This window comes from Oncorhynchus nerka, linkage group LG6 (genome assembly GCF_034236695.1).
Source record: "Oncorhynchus nerka isolate Pitt River linkage group LG6, Oner_Uvic_2.0, whole genome shotgun sequence".
NCBI lineage: Eukaryota > Metazoa > Chordata > Actinopteri > Salmoniformes > Salmonidae > Oncorhynchus > Oncorhynchus nerka.
Window position 1 is genome coordinate 73187958 of NC_088401.1, and position 23864 is coordinate 73211821.

General features: G+C 42.5%; 2 protein-coding genes and 1 long non-coding RNA gene across 5 annotated transcripts in view; 2 read left to right on the forward strand and 1 right to left on the reverse strand.

The window, feature by feature from the left end:
* Positions 1–8389, reverse strand: part of LOC115130070 (MORC family CW-type zinc finger protein 3-like) — a 23293-nt gene extending 14904 nt beyond the window's left edge. For both annotated transcript variants that reach the window (XM_065019860.1, XM_065019859.1), the window contains exons 1-5: positions 8135–8389; positions 7911–7983; positions 1086–1218; positions 492–713; positions 92–238 (exon numbers count right to left, since the gene is read on the reverse strand). In XM_065019860.1, coding sequence (XP_064875932.1) covers positions 92–238; positions 492–713; positions 1086–1218; positions 7911–7983; positions 8135–8212 — 653 coding nt within the window. In that variant the 5' untranslated portion in view covers positions 8213–8389. The remainder of the gene's footprint in view (positions 1–91; positions 239–491; positions 714–1085; positions 1219–7910; positions 7984–8134) is intronic.
* syce3 (synaptonemal complex central element protein 3) lies at positions 7550–18138 on the forward strand. Of its 2 annotated transcripts, none has more exons than XM_065019861.1 (3): positions 7550–7815; positions 16940–17048; positions 17270–18138. In XM_065019861.1, exons 1-3 carry the CDS (start codon positions 7771–7773, stop codon positions 17440–17442), a joined length of 327 nt encoding a protein of 108 aa, XP_064875933.1. In that variant the 5' UTR covers positions 7550–7770; the 3' UTR covers positions 17443–18138. The 2 variants fall into 2 exon arrangements, with proteins under 2 accessions (XP_064875933.1, XP_029518354.1); XM_029662494.2 differs by lacking the exon at positions 7550–7815 and adding an exon at positions 15812–16424.
* A 321-nt stretch (positions 18139–18459) lies between these two features.
* Positions 18460–23864, forward strand: part of LOC115131206 (uncharacterized) — a 31047-nt gene continuing 25642 nt past the window's right edge. Inside the window, exon 1 of the long non-coding RNA XR_003863914.2 lies at positions 18460–21886. This is a non-coding gene — a long non-coding RNA (uncharacterized LOC115131206). The remainder of the gene's footprint in view (positions 21887–23864) is intronic.

The window sequence follows — 23864 nt, forward strand, 5'->3', positions numbered from 1 at the left end:
AGCAAGTGACGTCACAGATGGAAAAGCTACTAGGGCGCACCGTTAACTGCTAGCCATTTCACACTGGTTACATATGGGTGTGCATCTTGACCTGCGTATGTTCCAGATGAGGATCTTGGTGCCCTTCTTGGACAGGATGGAGTCAAAGTGCTGCAGCAACTCCTGCTGGGTGTGGATCAGAGAGTGAGTCAGGATGGCATTCAGACTGGCCTCAGAGTCCTCGGTCACTACCAGCATCTGTAAAACATAGTTAAGGAGAGCAACCAGGATACACACACACACACAGGCAAGCACACAGATGCACACACAAACACTTTTTATTTCACTCTTTATAATACACACACATGCATATACTCTCTCTTCCTCTCTGTCTCTCATCCTCGCTCTCAACTTCAATTGCTTTATTGGCATGACAAACATTTTGGAAACATTTCCAAAGCATCAATGGTACTGCATTGGGTCCTCTCTCCCCCTCTCTCTGTGTAAGGATATTGGTCTGTTGGTTGAAGGGCACTATGGGGACGATGACAGCCTGTGCCTTTATAGCCTGTAAGTAGCTCTGGGACAGCATGCCGACGGTCAAACAGCCTCCGTTCTTAGTGAAGATCAGAGCGTCACGACCCAGACGCATGGAGCCAGACTTAAAGCCGTTTCCATAGACACCGATGGCCTGGTGGCTTCCCTTACCAGAACCTTTCTCTGTGAAACCAAAACTGAACAGACAAAGAGAAGGGGTGGGGTGAGATTGCATCATTAGTTGGAGAGGTGTGTCTGTATTGGTGTGAAGAGAGAAAGTGTGTGTGTGTAGGATGTGTGTGTGATATAGAATGAGGGGGAGAAAGAGAACAATTGTGTGTGTTTTCACGTGTTTATGTGAGAGAGAGGGAGAGTGAGCGTGAGAAAAGAATGGTGTGAATGAAAGAAAAGGGACTGTTATGTGTTAGTAACTCATGTTGTTTATGTATGGTTAATTACAGTATAACAGTTCACATAGCAGTGTGTGTATAGAGGCTGCAACATGGACGATCAAACAGCAGTGTGTGTGTGTGTATAGACAACCTGTGTGAAGCATGTGTGTTTCTCACCTGAGCATCTTGTGCAGTTTGTTGGGGGTCATGCCGCTGCCATTGTCAGTGAAGGACAGACAGAGCTGTTGCTGTTCCTCCACCACATCTATCCAGATCTGCCTGGCTGTCACTCCCGGGTCTGATGCATTATCTACACAGCACAAAATCAGTCAATCAATCATTAAATGCATCTATAAAGCCATTTCTACATGAAAAACTGTTGTAGAACAAGTTGTAAACATCACACAGTGCTTCACAGGGGTGTACTGTAATTATTAAAATCAGCTGACCAAGTTATACTGAAGCAGGGGTGTACTGTAATTATTAAAATCAGCTGACCAAGTTATACTGAAGCAGGGGTGTACTGTAATTATTAAAATCAGTTGACCAAGTTATACTGAAGCAGGGGTGTACGGTAATTATTAAAATCAGCTGACCAAGTTATACTGAAGCAGGGGTGTACTGTAATTATTAAAATCAGCTGACCAAGTTATCCTGAAGCAGGGGTGTACTGTAATTATTAAAATCAGTTGACCAAGTTATCCTGAAGCAGGGGTGTACTGTAATTATTAAAATCAGTTGACCAAGTTATCCTGAAGCAGGGGTGTACTGTAATTATTTCCCAGTTTGGGAAACCCTGCTATAGCTTGACCAGGTGTGAAGTAGGTGAACTGCTATCTATTATATTCTTAAAAGACCTTGTGCAGTCCAAATGATATTTTCCTGTGTTTTATATCATATTGTGCAACAGCTGATGAAACAAACACTGTAAAAGTGTTAACAAATGTGATCAGTGTTATTTCCTGATAGTTGCTGGTTGAAAATACAATCTACACAGGAACTTCTTGTCAGCAAGGGCAGGAGTTTTGGCTTTCCATGGTGACATATAGGAATAAGCTGGTATCATATTACACAGGCTCCGCCACCCGCGGCAAGGGCTACAGTCCATTACGGATTACAAAGGAAGACCCAACCGTGATCTGCCTGACGCTGCCTCTATACCAGACCAACTCAATGCATTTTATTGGGTGATCTCGTTCTCTGAGGCCGACGTGAGAAAGGTTTTTAAATCAGGTCAACACCCACAAGGCCCGACAATATTCCAGGGCGCGTTGTCAGAGCATGCACAGAACAGCTGGCAGGCATATTCACGGTCATTTCCAACTTCTCCTTGTCCCAGTCTGTAATCACCACATGTTTTAAGATGACCACCATCATTCCTGTCCCCACAGGGGTGTGTGCTTAGTTCCTTCCCGTATTTGCGGTTACCCAAGACTGCGTGACCACGCACAACTCCATCAAGTTTGCTGACGACATGAGTCAGCTTACAGGGAGGACAGTGACCTGGCAGTGTGGTGCCAGAACAACAACCTCTCCCTCAACGTCAGTAAGACAAAGGAGGTGATCGTGGACTACAGGAAACAGGCATGTCAAAAGCTTCAAAGTCCTCGGTGTCCAAATCATTAAAGACTTAAAATTATGCAAACACACGTGCAGTCGTGAAGAAGGTGCAACAGCACCTCTTCCCCCTCAGGAGGTTGAAAAAGTGTGGCATGGGCCCTCAAATCCTCAAAAAGTTCAACAGCTGTACCATTGGGGGCATCTTGACTGGCTGCATCACTGCCTGGTATGGCAATTGCACTGCCTTTGATTGCATGGCGCTACAGAGGGTGGTGTGGACAGCCCAGTACATCACTGGGGCCGAGCTCCCTGCCATCCAAGACATCTATATCAAGCGGTGTGGTTGGAAAATCGTTAAAGACACCAACCATCCGAGCCACACACTATTCTCTCTGCTTCTGCATGGCAAGAGGTACCGGTGCATCAAGTCTGGCACCAACAGACTCTTCAACAGCTTCTATCCCCAAGCAATAAGATTGATAAATAGCTACACAGACAGAGTTAACCTTGAATCTTTATTGATCCTTTGTTTTTTCGCAGTCACAGGGCCCTACACAATCACACACACACATTCAATTTTCACATACATTTATACTGACTAGAGGTCGACCGATTAATTAGGGCCGATTTCAATCGGTATTTTTGGGTGCCGATTTTATATATATATTTTTTACACCTTTAACTAGGCGAGTCAGTTAAGAACACATTCTTATTTTCAATGACGGCCTAGGAACGGTGGGTTAACTGCCTCGTTCAGGGGCAGAAAGACAGATTTTCACTTTGTCAGCTCGGGGGATCCAATCTTGCAACCTTACAGTTAACTAGTCCAACGCAATAACGACCTGCCTCTCTCTCGTTGCACTCCACAAGGAGACTGCCTGTTACGCAAATGCAGTAAGCCAAGGTAAGTTGCTAGCTAGCATTAAACTTATCTTATAAAAAACATTCAATCATAATCACTAGTTAACTACACATGGTTGATGATATTACTAGATATTATCTAGCGTGTCCTGTGTTGCATATATTACTGAGCATGCAAGTATCTGACTGAGCGGTGGTAGGCAGAAGCAGGCGCGTAAACATTCATTCAAACAGCACTTTCCTGCGTTTTGCCAGCAGCTCTTCGTTGTGCGTCAAGCATTGCGCTGTTTATGACTTCAAACCTATCAACTCTCGAGATGAGGCTGGTGTGACCGAAGTGAAATGGCTGGCTAGTTAGCGCGCGCTAATAGCGTTTCAAACTTCACTCGCTCTGAGCCTTGGGGTGGTTGTTTCCCTTGCTCTGCATGGGTAACGCTTCGATGTGGTGGCTGTTGTCGTTGTGTTGCTGGTTCGAGCCCAGGGAGTAGCGAGGAGAGGGACGGAAGCTATACTGTTACACTGGCAATACTAAAGTGCCTATAAGAACATCCAATAGTCAAAGGTCAATGAAATACAAATGGTAAAGAGGGAAATAGTCCTATAATAACTACAACCTAAAACTTCTTACCTGGGAATATTGAAGACTCATGTTAAAAGGAACCACCAGCTTTCATATGTTCTGAGCAAGGAACTGAAACATTAGCTTTCTTACATAGCACATATTGCACTTTTACGTTCTTCTCCAACACTTTGTTTTGGCATTATTTAAACCAAATTAAACCAAATTGGCTAAATTGATTTTATTGATGTATTATATTAAGTTAAAATAAGTGTTAATTCAGTATTGTTGTTAATTGTCATTATTACAAATACTTTAAAAAATATATATATAAAATAATAATAATATATATATATTTTTAAATCGGCTGATTAATCGGGATCGGCTTTATTGGTCCTCCAATAATCGGGATCGGCGTTAAAATCATAATCGGTCGACCTCTAATACTGACTCTACACAAAACGCAGACACATACAAGCTGCTGCTACTCTGTTGGTAGCTGCTGCTACCTCTGAAGACAGAGGTTTACATACACTTAGGTTGGAGTCATTAAAACTAGTTTTTCAACCACTCACAAATGCTTTGTTAATAAAACTATAGTTTTGGCAAGTCGGTTAGGACATCTACTTTGTGCATGACAGGTAATTTTTCCAACAACTGTTTACAGACATGTTATTTCACTTATAATTCATTGTATCACAATTCCAGTGGGTCAGAAGTTTACATACACTAATTTGACTGTGCCTTTAAAGTTTGGAAAATTCCAGAAAATTATGTAATGGCTTTAGAAGCTTCTGATAGGCTAATTGACATAATTTGAGTCAATTGGAGGTGTACCTGTGGATGTATTTCAGGGCCTACCTTCAAACTCAGAGCCCCTTTGCTTGACATCATGGGAAAATCAAAAGAAATCAACCAAGACCTCAGAAAAACAATTGTCGACCTCCACAAGTCTATTTCATCCTTGGGAGCAATTCCAAACGCCTGAAGGTACCACGTTCATCTGTGCAAACAATAGTACACAAGTATAAACACCATGGGACCACGCAGCTGTCATACTGCTCAGGAAGGAGACGTCAGAACAACAGCAAAGGACCTTGTGAAGATGCTGGAGGAAACAGGTACAAAAGTATCTATTACCACAGTAAAACAAGTTCTATATCGACATAACCTGTAAGGCCGCTCAGCAAGGAAGAAGCCACTGCTCCAAAACCGCCATAAAAAGCCAGACTACGGTTTGCAACTGCACATGAGGACAAAGATCATACTTTTTGGAGAAATGTCCTCTGGTTTGATTAAACAAAAATATAACTGTTTGGCCATATTGACCATTGTTATGTTTGGAGGAAAAAGGGGGAGGCTTGCAAGCCAAATAACACCATCCCAACCGTGAAGCACGGGGGTGGCAGCATCATGTTGTGGGGGTGCTTTGCTGCAGGAGGGACTGGTGCACTTCACAAAATAGATGGCTTCATGAGGATGGAAAATTATGTGGATATATTGAAGCAACAAGACATGACATCAGTCAGAAAGTTAAAGCTTGGTCGCAAATGGGTCTTCCAACTGGACAATGACCCAAAGAATACTCCAAAGATGTGGCAAAATGGCTTAAGGACAACAAAGTCAAGGTATTAGAGTGGCAATAACAAAGCCCTGACCTTGTGGGCAGAACTGAAAAAATGTGAGCGAGCAAGGAGGCCCACAAACCTGACTCAGTTACACCAGCTCTGTCAGGAGGAATGGGCCAAAATGCACCCAACTTATTGTGGGAAGCTTGTGGAAGGCTACCTGAAACGTTTGACCCAAGTTAAACAATTTAAACAATGCTACCAAATACTAATTGAGTGTATGTAAACTTCTGACCCACTGGGAATGTGATGAAAGAAATAAAAGCTGAAATAAATAATTATTCTGACATTTCACATTCTCAAAATAAATGGTGATCCTAACTGAGCGAAGACAGGGAATTTTTACTAGGATTCAATGTCAAGAATTATGAAAAACTGAGTTTAAATGTATTTGGCTAAGGTGTATGTAAACTTCTGACTTCAACTGTATCTTATATCCTGTTGCCTAGTCACGTTTACATTTGTCATTTAGCAGACGCTCTTGTCCAGAGCGATTTACAGGCGCGATTAGGGTTAAGTGTATTGCCCAAAGGCACAGACAGATTTTTTATATAAACGGCTCGGGGATTCAAACCAGCAACCTTTCTGTTACTGGCCCAATGCTCTTAACCACTAGGATACTTGTCACATAGTCACCTTACCCCTAGACATATCTACCTCCATCACTGCAGTATCCATGCACATTGTAAATATGGTATTGGAACTGGCCCTATATATACTTACTTGTGATCTTCATATTTCTTATATTTATTTTCCTATTATTACAATGTTATTGAATTGCTGGGTTTTGAGTTTGTAAGAAATGCATTTCACTGTATTTGTGTATGTGACAAAACTTGAAACATCTCCAGGCGGTAAATTGGTTAATAGACAAATAACCAAGAGCATTCCAAACCTCTCTGCCAATAACTAGTTTTCAGTGTTCCCTCTCCACTCAGACCACTCCGACAGTCCTAACAAAAATCTTTCTTGAGAAATAGTTTGAACTATTTTTGCCTATTTTAATGGAAATCTATTACAGTAAGGTACTTAAAACAGCTGCATTGGGCCTTTAATCAAAGTCACAACACAATGGGCTTGTTTGAGTTGAGAAGTGAAGTTGGGGAGCCGAAAGTCGGACACGGATGTGGTTTTGCAACAGGAAGGCTCGGTGCAACATGTCAGTGTTGCCATGGTTTCTAATAGGTTATATGTAATGTCAAAATAAATACGTCACCAATCCCCATATCACACACTCAAAAACTGTAAATATAGGTGTACATTGTACTAACAATTGGTGAAAGAGAGACTCAAATATCATGTTCAACTATACATGAATCGCAGCAAAGTTAGTTCCTGTTTAGTTACTTCTTTGGTCACGTTTGTGTGGGTCAAACAAAAACATCCTAATGATTAGTTGACAATTGCCTTCCACAATTCAGGTGATGGCTGCAGGATGAAGTTGAAGAGCAACTGCGGAAATTTGCAGGCGACTGCAGACAACACTTCATGACCATTGATGACGTGGTTTTTGTAAAGTATAAGCTATCATCATATAGGCAGACCATTTTTATCCCCATAACACAACACACTTTTGGAAGGTGGTGACCAACGAATTGACAAAAGCGATCTGCTCCAAACAAGCCCAGTATGTATCTTCAGTGCTTGACTAAAGTAGGTGCCGGTACTGTTTATATTCAGGTGCAGGAGCTCCACAATACTTTGGAGCTAATATTCTAAGAGGAACAGGAGCTCAAGCAGTAGCAAATGTGAGGTGCTGGTACTCAGCTACATGAGCTCCTGCCCAAGTCAAGCACAGCGTATTTTAACCAAATGCAAGTCTCCAGTATACACCTCACTTGGGGTTATTCTAAGCATGCAAATCGTAGGCTTTTACAAACCAACAGACAATGCACACGGCACCAACCAACTTGCCAATTCCAACCAATGACCATGCACAGAGTGGAGGTTTGTCAGCGCTGACTGGTTGAAACACATCTACAGATAAAAAACGAACAGGAATATAAAACATTCTACGCGCATTACAAGTGGTGTTACGGTGTTGATACTGCGTCGAGAAAAATATGTTCTGCATGCCTGGCAAACGACGTCATGTCATAAAAGTTACTGTAGGCAGAACTTTTTCCTCCAAGTTATGGCACTTCATTTATTATACTTACATTTTATAACTAAAGTTAAGTATATGCGACACATATTGCGATGGGAAAAGAACAGGTGGATGATAGACTGTCGATGAAGAGCGCGCACCACAGACATGGCGTCTATAATTTTTTTTTTTTACGCGGAAGCCATGTCACCAGTAAGTTTTTACGCACACACATTTGCTACGTTCCTACCTCCAGCAGAAGGGGAAATGAAAACACAGAAAGTATCAACATTAAAGTCGTCTGTTACCTATTAGTTCTGCAACTGCGCTGAAAGGCCACGTATGACTTGTTGAATTACTATTCAGGAAGGACGGACTCATCTGCAAAAAAACAACAACTTCGATATTTAGTAATTTTCTTTATAATAAAAACAAAACGTCAACAACCAATATAGACTATAATAACGAATACAAATGCAATAGCTCATAACCCGTTTTTGTACAATAAATAACTGATTTAAAAAATACATACGGAACTGAGACGAATCCCATGCTCGCTAAGCCTCGCCATGTTTTTACAGTGAAAGCCAGTTGCAGGCAAACGACACATACGTCAAAGACAGTAGAGTTTAAACTCTGCCTACGTAGTGAGTAGCGACAGGCCACACGCGCAGGTCTGTCTTGCCGCGTTCATATTCTAGCCGGAACTAGGAAACTCTGAAATGTACGACTTGCTATCCTAGTCATACCAGGGTCCTGTTCAACCAGATAGCACGTCGGAAATGTTAGAGGTTCATAGTTCCGACTAGTATATACACGCGGCATCTGTTCAGCCCACCGGGGGAGGTCGTCACTAGCTTCTACCACATAGTCATAAACCACGCCCATTTCGACAATTTGTTTAAAAAATGTTTTAAATAACCCTAACAGTAACCACACTGCTAATCCCCCGGGGAGTTGCAAGGTGGTGCACCTGCTTTCCCCCCCCGGTGTTTTAGACGTATGGTTTCAAAGTTCAGAAAAGCCTTCAGCAGAATAGAATAACAACTTCTATCGACAATGAGAGTGCCAAAGTAGTAAGTGTTGGTGTGGTCTAAAACTAATAGTGTAGTAACGGAAACCCCACAATACGCCCCTAGTGCGCACAGAAGTAGTTTTTTTAATCTGCCTTTTTAAAATAAAGGTGAGTTTGGTTTGTACAAACAAAACCAGGGCTGTGTGTTCTAGTCTAGTGGACATTGAACCTTGACCTTACAGTTTTATCTCCTGGGTATTGAAACAGACCACAGAATGTTGCACCATTCAGCCATACAAACAACTTCCTCTAGTCCAGCGATTCACACAACAAGTGGGCGTATAGGACCCCCAGGGGCCTCAGATAACATTCAGGAGATCCCTTAAAGCAGGGTCTCTGGATAAAATGATCACATTGAAAATAATAGCCGCAATGCCAAAATATCTCACATTTGAATGGAATAACTGTTTTACTGACATTAAAACATCATCCAATTTCATATACAGTGCATTCAGAAAGTATTCAGACCACTTCCCTTTTTCCACATTTTGTTACATTACAGCCTTATTCTAAAATAAAACATTTTCCTCATCAATCTACACACAATATCCCATAATGACAAAGCGAGAACAGGTTTTTAGATTTTTTTTCAAATGTATAAAAAATAAAAACAGAAATACCTTATTTACATAAGTATTCAGACCCTTTGCTATGAGACTCAGGTGCATCCTGTTTCCATTGATCATCCTTGAGATGTTTCTACAACTTCCACCTGTGGTAAATTCAATTGATTGGACATGATTTGGAAAGGCACACACCTGTCTATATAAGGTCCCACAGTTGACCGTGTATGTCACAGCAAAAAAACAAGCCATGAGGTTGAAGGAATTGTCTGTAGAGAGCCGAGATTTGATCGGGTCGAGGCACAAATCTGGGGAAGGGTACCAAAAAAATGTGTGCGGCATTGAAGGTCCCCAAAAACACAGTGGCCTCCATCATTCTTAAATGGAAGAAGTTTGGAACCACCAAGACTCTTCCAAGAGCTGGCCGCCCGGCCAAACTGAGCAGGGCCGAGGTCAGGGAGGTGACCAAGAACCCAATGGTCACTCTGACAGAACTCCAGAGTTCGTCCTTGGAGATGGGAGAACCTTTCAGAAGGACAACCATTTCTGCAGCACCACCAATCAGGCCTTTATGGTAGAATGGCACCGAAAGACTCTCAGACCATGAGAAACAAGATTCTCTGGTCTGATGAAACCAAGATTGAACTCTTTGGCCTAAGTGCCAAGCGTCACGTCTGGAGGAAACCTGGCACCATCCCTACAGTGAAGCATGGTGGTGGCAGAATCATGCTTTGGGGATGTTTTTCAGCGGCAGGGAGACTAGTCGGGATTGAGGGAAAGATGAACCAAGCAAAGTACAGAGAGATCCTTGATGAAAACCTGCTCCAGAGTGCTCAGGACCTCAGACTGAGGTGAAGGTTCACCTTCAACAGGACAATGGCTCTAAGCACACAGCCAAGACAATGCAGGAGTTGCTTCTGGACAAGTTTCTGAATGTACTTGAGTGGCCCAGCCAGAGCCTGCACTTGAACCAGATCCAACATCTCTGGAGAGACCTGAAAATAGCTGTGCAGCGACACTCCCCATCCAACCTGACAGAGCTTGAGAGGATCTGCAGAGAAGAACGGAATAATCCTCTAAATACAGGTGTGCCAAGCTTGTAACTTTATACCCAAGAATACTCAAGGCTGTAATCACTGCCAAAGGTGCTTCAACAAAGTACTGAGTAAACACTTATGTAAACGTAATATATATATATATTTTTTTCTTTCTTAAAAAATGTCTAAAAACCTGTTTTTGCTTTGTCATTATGGGGTATTGTGTGTGGATTGATGTGGAAAAAATACAATTTACTCCATTTTAGAATAAGGCTGTAACGTAACAATATGTGGAATAAGTCAAACGGCGTGAATACTTTCTGAATGCTCTGTATGAGGTGTTCCATTTCGGCAAGCCATGACACCCACCATCAGATTGTTCTGAAATTGTTTCTGTAGGTAGAAAGGCAAGATTGGCATTCCTGAAACATTATTTTGTTGAAATGTTATTCAGTCTCCAAGAAATTTGATTGCATCGAAATTGGCTATTTAAAATGTATGGGATTCAGATAATATTAAATAATTATAGTACCAACATCCAATTTGGAACAAACTTCTTTCCTACAAATGAGTATGACGAATCCCCCCAAAACAGTCTAAAGACACCCACGGACCCTGACACCCCATGCCAATCCAACCCCAACAAACAGTATACAGTATCATTTCTCTATGTTTGACAAATAGTATGAAGCTGCGGCTTGGAGTATTTCTTCTCCATACTATGTAATGTATTCCCTGTGAATCTGGTAATGTGTTTTTCAATAACTAATTGAAGTCACTTGCTTTATTTACCATAAAGTAGTGTGATAGGACCAGGTGTTGACCAGTAGATGCCGCTGTTCCTGCTATATATTGTGTTATTGACTGTACGTTTGTTTATTCCATGTGTAACTCTGTGTTGTTTGTGTCGCACTGCTTTGCTTTATGTTGGCCAGGTCGCAGTTGTAAATGAGAACTTGTTCACAACGGGCCTACCTGGTTAAATAAAGGTGAAATAAAATATTCAATAAAAAAATTCAATATCACCACACTTTTATCCATTTTGCTGGGCCTGGTTTCCTTAAAGCATCTTAAGGTTAAGGCTAAATGAATCTTAGAACAATGGGATCCTATTGTTCAACAATGCATTTAGCCTTAAGATGATGCTTTTGGGAAACCGGCCCTAGTCTCATGTGTTTATTAAATACATCACAACATTTCCTTTGCAACTTTGGGTAGAACATCAAATCATCCTCACAATTCAAGCTTGTCCTCCATGAAAGCAATTCAGTTTGTCCCCCCTTTGTGTGTGGTTAGTCCCTTCAAAAAAGTCTGGATTAGGTACTGTTAGATTATTCTTGGTGAAGAAATTAACCACACATTCTTCCCAGTCAAAACAGTTTGAGCATATATTATGACGCTTTTGTTAATTTTGGTGTTCCACAGGGCTTTTTCCGCTGTTCGTGTACATACATTTTTTTACTGGGGCAAGTCGAAGTTCGGTAGCTGAAGTGCACTACCTCAAGTGTTTGCTGTCATTCAATGAGAGACGACTAGTTTTCATGCACAGTTTTTCACATGAGAAATACTGCACCAAACATCTTAGTTAGATGTAAAAATGACATGATTAAGACCTCTGCATTAATGAAAGATTTCTTGATTATGAGGCAGTGTACTGTATACTGGCTATGTTGTTGCTACAGCATCTCAATAGGAACAAACAGTAATGTTGCTGTTTTTTTCAAAATTTTCAAGCAAAGGTCTTTTCAGGGAGTATGCGAGGCACAGACATCTTCTTTGCCTACCGAGTTCTGCTAGGAGCAAACAGAACCTAGTATGCCGGCAGCTTTAAGCTACAGTAGTTGTAATGGTTTCAATGTTATGGTGTCTAAGGGTCTTCAATGGTAAAATTCCCAAACACACACGGTATAGTATTTTGTGCATGGTAAGGGTGCTGGGTTCTATTAAAGTTGTCACAATATTTTAGTCCCTAGCCCATTTTTCCATCAAAGTTTTGGGCTTGTAGGAAAAGTCTTTATATGAGAATTGCACCATAGGGATTGCATTAGAGAGCAGCCACTTGTTGGACTATTCAAGTAGAGTTGGTTTGAAGAATTAGGTTGCTAAGAGATGGACAAACTGAATTGCTTTCATGGGGGACTGGCATGAACCGTGAGGATGACCACACAATCAGTAGCGGGTACAATCACTAGGGAAGACAGAAAAAGCCATTTTACAACCTATTTGTTGTGATAATTACATTGTTTGCTCTATAACCGGTTAGTTCATATGCCTTGCGACTGTGATATATAGGTCAAGACAATAAGAAGACACCGTAGCAGAATAAATACAACCACACCTTTGTTTCATCACAAAACTGGAGAGCAACCTCTGTCTGGTGAAGTCCACAAAGCATATGGCATGTAACTAACATTTACAGTGCATTCTGGAAGTATTCAGTCCCCTTGACTTTTTCCAAATGTTGTTACATTACAGCCTTATTCTAAAATGGATTAAATCTGTTTTTTTCTTCATCAATTTACACACGATACCCCATAATGACAAAGCAAAAACTGTTTTTTAGAAATGTTAGTAATTTATTCAAAGTAAAAGTGGTGCAGCAGTATAAGGCACTACAACAGACCCGGGTTCCATCCCAGGCTGTGTCTCGCCCGGCCGTGACCGGGAGACCCATGAGGCAGTGCACAATTGTCCCAGCATCGTCCGGGTTAGGGGAGGATTTGGCTGGCATGTCCTTGTCCCATCGTACTTTAGCGACTACTTGTGGTGGGCATGCGTGCTGACTTCGGTCGACGCATTGGTGTGGCTGGTTTCCGGGTTTAGCGAGGCGTTTGTCAAGAAGCAGTGCGGCTTAGCAGGATCGTGTGTCGGAGGACGCATGGCTCTCGACCTTCGCCTCTTCCGAGTCCATACGGGAGTTGCAGCAATGTAACAACCAATTGCATATTACAAAATTGGGTTTTAAAGGGGTAAGAAAAAGTATTCAGATCCTTTACTCAGCACTGTGCTGAAGCACCTTTGGCAGCGATTACAGCCTCGAGTCTTCTTGGGTATAACATTACAAGCTTGGTACATCTGTATTTGGGGAGTTTCTCCTATTCTTCTCTACAGATCCTCTCAAGCTCTGTCAGGTTGGATGGGGAGCGTCGCTGCACAGCTATTTTCACATCTCTTCAGAGATGTTTGATTGGGTTCAAGTCCGGGCTCTGGCTGGACTACTCAAGGACATTCAGAGCCACTCCTGTGTTTTCATGGCTGTGTGCTTAGGGTCGTTGTCTGTTGGAAGGTGACCCTTCACCCCAGTCTGAGGTCCTGAGCGCTTTTATCAAGGATCTCTTTGTACCTTGCTCCGTTCATCTTTCCCTCAATCTTGACTAGTCTCCCCGTCCGTGCCGCTGATAAACATTCCCACAGCATGATGCTTCCACCACCATGCTTCACCGTAGGGATGGTGCCAGGTTTCCTCCAGACGTGACGCTTGACATTCAGGCCAAATAGTTCAATCTTGGTTTTATTAGACCAGAGAATCTTGCTTCTCATGGTCTGAGAGTCTTTTAGGTGCCTTTTGGCAAACTCCAAGCGGGCTGTCATGTGCCTTTTCCTGAGGAGTGGCTTCCGTCTGCTGCAGAGATGGTTTTCCTTCTGGAAGGTTCTCCCATCTCCACAGAGGAACTCTGGAGCTCTGTCATTGTGACCATCAGGTTCTTCGTCACCTCCCTGACCAAGGCCCTTCTCCCCCGATTGCTCTGACATGCACTGTCAACTGTGGGACCTTATATAGACAGGTGTGTGCCTTTCCAAATCATGTCCAATCAATTTAATATACCACAGGACGACTCCAATCAAGTTGTTGAAACATTTTAAGGATGATCAATGGAAACAGGATGCACCTGAGCACAATTTCAAGTCTCACAGCAAAGGGTCTGAATTTTTTGTAATAAATTTTGCGCTAATTTCTAGAAACCTGTTTTCGCTTTGTTATTATTAGAATAAAGCTGTAAATTAACAAAATGTTGTAAAAGGGAAGGGGTCTGAATACATTCCGAATGCACTGTATATAAAAAAGTATGTGGACATCCCTTCAAATTAGTGGATTCAGCTATTTCAGCCTCCCCCGTTGCTGACAGGTGTATAAAATCTTGCACACAGCCATGCAATCTCCATTGGTAAACATTGGCAGAAGAATGGCCGGCCTTACTTAAGAGTTCAGTGACTTTCAACGTGGCACCGTCAAAGCCCTTATCTGTGGTATACTGGCCATATACCACAAACCTCCAAGGTACCTTGTTGCTATTATATACTGGTTGCCAACCTAATTAGAGCAGTAAAAATAAATGTTTTGGCATACCCGTGGTATACGGACTGACATACCACGGCTGTCAGCCAATCAGCATTCAGGGCTCGAACCACCCAGTTTAAAATTACAAATAGTTTGTAGACTGCATATTGACTGCAAGAAGCCCAAACAGATATGTTTGACTAAAACATAATCATTTCAAACTTTACTTACGTTTGTATACAATCGCTTGTCTCTCTTTTATGTGTGGGAATACGTGGGAACAGATTTCTTAAATTAAAATCATTTGGAGCTCATTTCCTGGAGTTTTAAAATTAAATTAAACAATTTGGGCCACCAGTTGGGGAACCCTGATCTAGTGGAAAGCCTTCCCAGAAGAGTGGAAGGTGTTATAGCAGCAAAGGGGGTACCAACTCTATATTCATGCCCATGATTTTGAAATGAGGTGTTTGACGAGTGGGCGTCCACATACTTTTGGTCATGTAGTGTATTTTCATAATGAGACAAATCTATCGGTTTTCTACCCAAAGTTGCAAAGGATCAGTGTCATCTAGTAGTCAGAACCTTGTATTTTCACCCTACTTTATGGTAAATATCAAATCAAATCAAATGTATTTATATAGCCCTTCGTACATCAGCTGATATCTCACCCGTGCTGTACAGAAACCCAGCCTAAAGCCCCAAACAGCAAGCAATGCAGGTGTAGAAGCACGGTGGCTAGGAAAAACTCCCTAGAAAGGCCAAAACCTAGGAAGAAACCTAGAGAGGAACCAGGCTATGTGGGGTGGCCAGTCCTCTTCTGGCTGTGCCAGGTGAAGATTATAACAGAACATGGCCAAGATGTTCAAATGTTCATAAATGACCAGCATGGTCAAATAATAATAATCAGAGGCAGAACAGTTGAAACTGGAGCAGCATTCAACTTCAATTACTAATTTCTCTGAACAGGGGAAAAAAATACATCTCCAGATTCACATGGGCATACATTACATAGTATGGAGAAGCAATACTATAAGCCACAGCTTCATACTACTTGTCAAACATAGAGAGCCAACCGATACTGAATACTGGTTGTTGGGGTGGGATTGGTGTGAGGGTCCATGGCTGGTTTTTTATATTTTGCGGGGATTCCTTCGTGTCTTACTCATTGGTAGGAAGATGTTTGGTCCAAATCAGACGTTGGGTACTATATTCATTAAATATTATCTGAATCCTATAAATTAAAATGGTCAATTTGAGTGCAATCAATTAGCATAATTTCTCAGAGATCAAATTATATTTAAACAAAATCATGCTTCAAGGAATGCTAATCCTAACTACAGAAATAATTTCCGAACAATCTGAGATTGCGGGGTCGAAATCCTCTTTTTTGTGTTTTTTGAGGTGGAACAACCAGTATATTATTGAATATAAGGAATTTTTGTTGGGCGATCCACTTTCAAATGCTTATCAATTAATGGGCCATTGACTCCAGCACATGACAGGCTGGGTTCGATTTGTCCCTGGGAAATTCCATGGTAACAGAATTATGCTGAGACTCATTTATCACTTTGAATTGTATACCAAACAAAAACCATTGCTTTGAAAGTTTAACAAACCACATAACTATGCAAAAGGACTACTTTTAACAATTTCCACAGAATAAAATTCGAGGGAGATTTTATAGCAGATCTGTTACCAAAGTTTTCATATCTGCAGTTTTCCCAGTAAATATGTTTTTACTAAGTAAATTGTTCGAAGTAATAATGTATTTATTGGCATGACGATCCGCAAATGTGTTCCTCGGTGCGCGCGCAATGTTTGCTAACAAACAACCAAGACAAAAGGAAGAGACTCCTAGCTAGAGCATTGTAAGTATTTTTTTCTAGATTTTTTAATATTCATAACTAAGAAGATTTTTATTTTATTAAGGTACTCGAAATTGTGTTATTTAAACCAAACTTGATACAATCTCACAGACTGCTTCATTTGTTTGGATACATTTTAGCAACGGTTTGCAGTCAGCTAGCTAACGTTAGCTAGTGAATTTAGCTAGCTAACGACATGGACCTGTCAATCAAATGTCGCCAAAATAAAACGGATTTGAAAACGTATTAACTAGTTTATCCACGGCCATACCTTATACTTATTGACCATATACGTGTTTTTATGAATCCATGTTATGTACAACGTAATGCACTGAATTTGTAATTGTATTTGAATGTGAAATGAAAATAAAAATTGTTTAAAAAATAAAACGTATTTATACCAATCATTTTGGTACGTTCATGAATCATTTACAGTGTGGTTACTTTCGGTTGGAACAATTACAGTAACGTTATTAGTTAGTGTTTCGAATTTTAATGAGAATATATGGGGTTTGTAGATGGCCGCTTCTCCTTCATCCTGCGACCATCAAGAGGACTGGGGCGAAGAGATGATGGAGTTGAACAAGGATTTAGAGAGAATGATTGAAGACGTGGAAAATATATCAGGTATGGTAACTAGCTTTATTAAGCATCTGTATGATGTACCTATTGTTATTCTGAGATAACTCTCCACCACCATTCAATTTACTACCCTTTTTTATTACATTTAGAAAAGGGAATTACACACATCCATTATCTCAATTCCGCCTTGTGTTTTAAATCAGACTCTGTACGACCCAATACTGACACCAACTGCCCTATCCCTCATCTCCCCTGTGGTTTCCCAGTACAGCTGACGTGGATGGCCTATGACATGGTGGTGCAGCGAACCAGTCCTGATCTGGGGGACTCCATTCGTCGGCTGGAGGAAGAGTTTCTCCGCTGCAGGGCTGTCATCTGTGACTCCCCTGGGGAACAGGAGCCGAACCAGGGGCAGGGAAAGGACCAGGGGATGGGATAGGAACCGGGACAGGGGCTGAACCAGGGGCAGGGAAAGGACCAGGAGATGGGATAGGAACTGGGACAGGGGCTGAACCAGGGGCAGGGAAAGGACCAGGAGATGGGATAGGAACCGGGACAGGGGCTGAACCAGGGGCAGGGAAAGGACCAGGAGATGGGATAGGAACCGGGACAGGGGCTGAACCAGGGGCAGGGAAAGGACCAGGAGATGGGATAGGAACTGGGACAGGGGCTGAACCAGGGGCAGGGAAAGGACCAGGAGATGGGTTAGGAACTGGGACAGGGGCTGAACCAGGGGCAGGGAAAGGACCAGGAGATGGGATAGGAACCGGGACAGGGGCTGAACCAGGGGCAGGGAAAGGACCAGGAGATGGGATAGGAACTGGGACAGGGGCAGGGAAAGGACCAGAGGATGGGATAGGAACTGGGACAGGGGCTGAACCAGGGGCAGGAAAAGGACCAGGGGATGGAATAGGAACTGGGACAGAGGCTGAACCAGGGGCAGGGAAAGGACCAGGAGATGGGATAGGAACCGGGACAGGGGCTGAACCAGGGGCAGGGAAAGGACCAGGAGATGGGATAGGAACTGGGACAGGGGCAGGGAAAGGACCAGAGGATGGGATAGGAACTGGGACAGGGGCAGGAAAAGGACCAGGGGATGGAATAGGAACTGGGACAGGGGCTGAACCAGGGGCAGGGAAAGGAACTGGGACAGGGGCAGGGGATGGGATAGGAACTGGGACAGGGGCAGGGAAAGGACCAGGGGCAGGGAAAGGACCAGGGGATGGGATAGGAACTGGGACAGGGGCAGGGGCTCAACCAGGGGATGGGATAGGAACTAGGACAGGGGCAGGGAAAGGACCAGGGGATGGGATAGGAACTAGGACAGGGGCAGGGAAAGGACCAGGGGATGGGATAGGAACTGGGACAGGGGCAGGGGCTGAACCAGGGGATGGGATAGGAACTAGGACAGGGGCAGGGAAAGGACCAGGGGCAGGGGATGGGATAGGAACTGGGACAGGGGCAGGGGCTGAACCAGGGGATGGGATAGGAACTAGGACAGGGGCAGGGAAAGGACCAGGGGATGGGATAGGAACTGGGACAGGGGCTGAACCAAGTTATGTGGATGAAGTGTCCTAGACCTGTACATACCACCCCCATCCCACTGACAGATGTGACTGGCTGTGATTCACCAGGAATATCTGATGTTCTGAAATGGACCTGAATCCAAAGATAGTAGCCTGCGTCCTGTCCTGTATGCTTGTCTACAATGTTGTTGCAGTTATATGTAGACTAGTCTCATCTCTAGTAGCAACCACTGCCCCACACTGCATGCTGTCTAAGCTGAGCAGCAGGCTGTTGTATGGTGCTGTTGTATGTAGGTTATTGTTGTGTGTTATGTACCTTTGGACAGGGTGTTCAATTAGCTTTAGTGTTGTGTTCTGAATTTGTGGTTTGGTCAAGTAATAAGATAAACTTGAATAGCGAATATTGACTGTCAGCTTGTTTATTGGGATGCCAAAAGGAGTTGGTAAAATGTGCATACACATGTTGACATTCTACATATTGATAGTCACACCCCCAGCAGTCATGGTACTGTAGAGTTGTACATAAGTCTTACCGTTTCTAAAGCCTTTATCTCATTCTTCATGTACGCTGAACAACATTTTATAAACACAACAATTTATTTACCTTTATTTAACTAGGCAAGTCAGTTTCAATGATGACCTAGGAACAGTGGGTTAACTGCCTGTTCAGGGGCAGAACGACAGCTCGGGGATTTGAACTTGCAACCTTCCGGTTCCTAGTCCAACGCTCTAACCACTAGGCTACCCTGCCGCCACAAGTCACAGTTCATATAAGGAGATCAGTCTATTTAAATAAATTCATTAGGCCCTAATCTATGGATTTCACATGACTGGGAATAAAAAATTTAAAAATAAAGTAGAGCGTGGATGAGAAAACCAGTTTGTATCTGGTGTGACCACCATTTGCCACATGCAGCACAACACATCTCCTTCACATAGAGTTGATCAGGCTGTTGATTGTTGCATGTGGCACATTGTCCCACTCCTCTTCAATGAGTATGTTTACATGTACACTAATAATTTGATATTAAAACAGATTATGGCAGTAGGCAGGTTATGAAAAGATTAACAACGGCTGGACTCCACCTTAAATAAATTGAAACGGGTTGGTCCATAATCCAAAGACCAGAAATGGGACAGCAGTCCTCTAATTAAACTGACATTGACATACAGTATGAGCCCTTTTTCAGCGTGCCAGGCAATGGCAATCAATGTCTCAGCAACAAGACCTCACACAGAGAGGGCTGTGGGGGAAACATGACAATCTAATAAAGATACATAGACAATCAATACGATTACATTATGACGTCATTCCCAAAGTGTTTGGCTTATTGACAACACTACAAACAACAAGAAAAATAACATTCCTCATTAAGGGCAAGAGTGCACAAGCGGTTTATCCAATATGCCTCTCTTTAGAGAAGTAATTTATCCCCATCTCCTCCCCTACCTGGCCTTCACAAATTCAATGCCCATATAACGTAGGCAGATTATGCAATAGTCATGTAAACACCTTACTCTGCTTATCTTAATCGGTGTAAGGTCAAAATTGAGGTAAGCATATGCCAATGGTTTTCTGAGCAATCTTTTGAATTATTAGGACATGTACACACCTTTATCAGCGTTCCAGTGGTGTATTTGATCTGCGCATGTGCTAGCACCAGCTGAGAGCCTCCCTCTTTATTGCGAGTGAAGTGATTTCAGAACAACTGAATGTAGTGCAGTCGAAGTAGTTTTCACATACAAACGTTATATGTCTGAACTCAGAATATGCTTACCAAAAATAACATGTTTGCTGTGGTAGAACGTTTTTTTTTTATTGCCGATTTTCTGCATTTATCAGAGTGCCATCAGGTAGGTAGCCTGATTTCAGATGTGTCCATGCAAACAGGATTATTAGGGGAATTGTTCTTCTTGCAAAGCATGTAAACGTTTTAATCAAACTATTATAGTAATCTGATTATCCACAATCACATTATTGTGTGCATGTAACTGTACTCAAAGGCTGTGCGAAGTTGTTGGATATTGGTGGGAACTGGAAAACGCTGTTGTACACATTGATCCAAAGCACCCCAAACATGCTCTTTGGGTGACATGTCTGATGAGTATACAGGACATGGAAGAACTGGGACATTTTCAGCTTCCAGGCATTGTGTACAGATCCTTGCTACATGGGGCCGTGCATTATCATGCTGAAACATGAGGTGATGGAGGTGGATGAATGGCACTACAATGGATCTCGTCCCGGTATCTGCATTCAAGTTGCCATTGATAAAATGGAATTGTGTTTGTTGTCCGTAGCTTATGCCTGCACATACCATAACCCCACTGCCACTATGGGGCACTCTGTTCACTACATTGACATGAGCAAACCGCTCGCCCACACAACGCCATACACTTGTCGGTCATCTGCCCAGTACACTTGAAACAGATTCATCCTTGAAGATCACACTTCTGCAGCATGCCAGTGGCCATCACAGTTGAGCATTTCCAACTGAAGTCGGTTACGACGCTGAACTGCAGTCAGGTCAAGACCCTGGTGAGGATGTCAAGTGCGCAGATGGGTGGTGGTTTCGGACAGTTTGTGCAGAAATTCTAAGGTTGTGCAAACCCACAGTTTAATCAGCTGTCCGGTGGCTGGTCTCAGACAATCACGCAGGTGAAGAAGCCGAATGTGGAGGTCCTGGGCTGGAGTGGTTACACGTGGTCTGCGGTTGTGACGCCGGATGGACTGACTGCCAAAATCTCTAAAACAAAGTTGGCTTATGGTAGACAAACATTTAATTATCTGGCAACAGCTCTGGTGGCCATTCCTGCAGTCAACATGCCAATTGCACGCTCCCTCAACTTGAGACATCAGTGGCATTGTGCACATTTAGAGTGGAATTGATTGTCCTCAGCACAAGGTGCACCTGTGTAATGATCTTGTTGTTCAATCAGCTTCTTGATATGCCACATCTGTCAGGTGGATGGATTATCTCGGCAAAGGAGAAATGCTCACTAACAGGGATCTAACCAAATTTGTGCACAAAATTTGAGAGAAATAAGCTTTTTGTGCGTGTGGAAATTTCTGGGATCTTTTATTTCAGCTCATGAAAGATGAGACCAACACTTACATGTTGTGTATTTTTGTTCAGTGTATGATGATGAATGTTTGAATGTAGGCTATTTCTTTCTATGTGAACCAGTGGCCATGCAGGTTGACTTTACACTGACTGAGTGTAATCTAGTTGACTGTCTGTGGTGTTTCAGATGGAGAAAAGAGACAGGAGAACAGAACAGGGTGACTACTGATCTGGACCACATTCTGAAGGGGCTGGACTCCATGTCTGAGTGTCTGGACAGACTGGCATGTAGGTATGTCTGTATCTCTTATTTACCCCCCTGAGCCCTCTCCTTTATCTACTACAGTGTTTCTCAACCCTCTCCTTTATCTACGAGTGTTTCTCAACCCTCTCCTTTATCTACTACAGTGTTTCAACCCTCTCCTTTATCTACTACAGTGTTTCTCAACCCTCTCCTTTATCTACTAGTGTTTCTCAACCCTCTCCTTTATCTACTAGTGTTTCTCAACCCTCTCCTTTATCTACGAGTGTTTCTCAACCCTCTCCTTTATCTACTACAGTGTTTCTCAACCCTCTCCTTTATCTACTACAGTGTTTCTCAACCATCTCCTTTATCTACTAGTGTTTCTCAACCCTCTCCTTTATCTACTACAGTGTTTCTCAACCCTCCTTTATCTACCTTTCCTTTATCTACTACAGTGTTTCTCAACCCTCTCCTTTATCTACAGTGTTTCTCAGTGTTTCTCAACCCTCTCCTTTATCTACTACAGTGTTTCTCAACCCTCTCCTTTATCTACTAGTGTTTCTTCTATCTACTAGTGTTTCTCAACCCTCTCTACTAGTGTTTCTCAACCCTCTCCTTTATCTACTAGTGTTTCTCAACCTTTTCCTTTATCTACTACAGTGTTTCTCAACCATCTCCTTTATCTACTAGTGTCTTCCCCAACCCTCTCCTTTATCTACTAGTGTTTCAACCCTCTCCTTTATCTACTAGTCTTTCCCCAACCCTCTCCTTTATCTACTAGTCTTCCCCAACCCTCTCCTTTATCTACTAGTGTTTCTCAACCCTTCCCTACTAACCCTCTCCTTTATCTACTACAGTGTTTCTCAACCCTCTCCTTTATCTACTAGTCTTCCCTTTATCTACTAGTGTTTCTCAACCCTCTCCTTTATCTACTAGTGTTTCTCAACCCTCTCCTTTATCTACTAGTGTTTCTCAACCCTCTCCTTTATCTACTAGTGTTTCTCAACCCTCTCCTTTATCTACTAGTGTTTCTCAACCCTCTCCTTTATCTACTAGTGTTTCTCAACCCTCTCCTTTATCTACTACAGTGTTTCTCAACCCTCTCCTTTATCTACTTTAACCCTCTACTAGTGTTTCTCAACCCTCTCCTTTATCTACTACAGTGTTTCTCAACCCTCTCCTTTATCTACTAGTGTTTCTCAACCCTCTCCTTTATCTACTACAGTGTTTCTCAACCCTCTCCTTTATCTACTAGTGTTTCTCAACCCTCTCCTTTATCTACTACAGTGTTTCTCAACCTTCTCCTTTATCTACTAGTGTTTCTCAACCCTCTCCTTTATCTACTACAGTCTTTCCCAACCCTCTCCTTTATCTACTAGTCTTCCCCAACCCTCTCCTTTATCTACTAGTCTTCCCCAACCCTCTCCTTTATCTACTAGTCTTCCCCAACCCTCTCCTTTATCTACTAGTGTTTCTCAACCCTCTCCTTTATCTACTACAGTGTTTCTCAACCCTCTCCTTTATCTACTAGTCTTCCCCAACCCTCTCCTTTATCTACTAGTGTTTCTCAACCCTCTCCTTTATCTACTACAGTGTTTCTCAACCCTCTCCTTTATCTACTAGTGTTTCTCAACCCTCTCCTTTATCTACTACAGTGTTTCTCAACCCTCTCCTTTATCTACTAGTGTTTCTCAACCCTCTCCTTTATCTACTAGTGTTTCTCAACCCTCTCCTTTATCTACTAGTGTTTCTCAACCCTCTCCTTTATCTACTACAGTGTTTCTCAACCCTCTCCTTTATCTACTAGTGTTTCTCAACCCTCTCCTTTATCTACTAGTGTTTCTCAACCCTCTCCTTTCTCTACTACAGTGTTTCTAAACCCTCTCCTTTATCTACTACAGTGTTTCTCAACCCTCTCCTTTATCTACTACAGTGTTTCTCAACCCTCTCCTTTATCTACTAGTCTTCCCCAACCCTCTCCTTTATCTACTACAGTGTTTCTCAACCCTCTCCTTTATCTACTAGT

Bases quoted from the DNA above. Each gene is read 5' to 3' on its own strand.
- syce3 (XM_065019861.1), top strand. From the start codon at position 7,771: ATGGCGTCTATAATTTTTTTTTTTTACGCGGAAGCCATGTCACCA. The intron at 7,816-16,939 runs GTAAGTTTTTAC...TGGGGTTTGTAG, and splicing joins ACGCGGAAGCCATGTCACCA to ATGGCCGCTTCTCCTTCATC. The intron at 17,049-17,269 runs GTATGGTAACTA...GTGGTTTCCCAG, and splicing joins AGACGTGGAAAATATATCAG to TACAGCTGACGTGGATGGCC.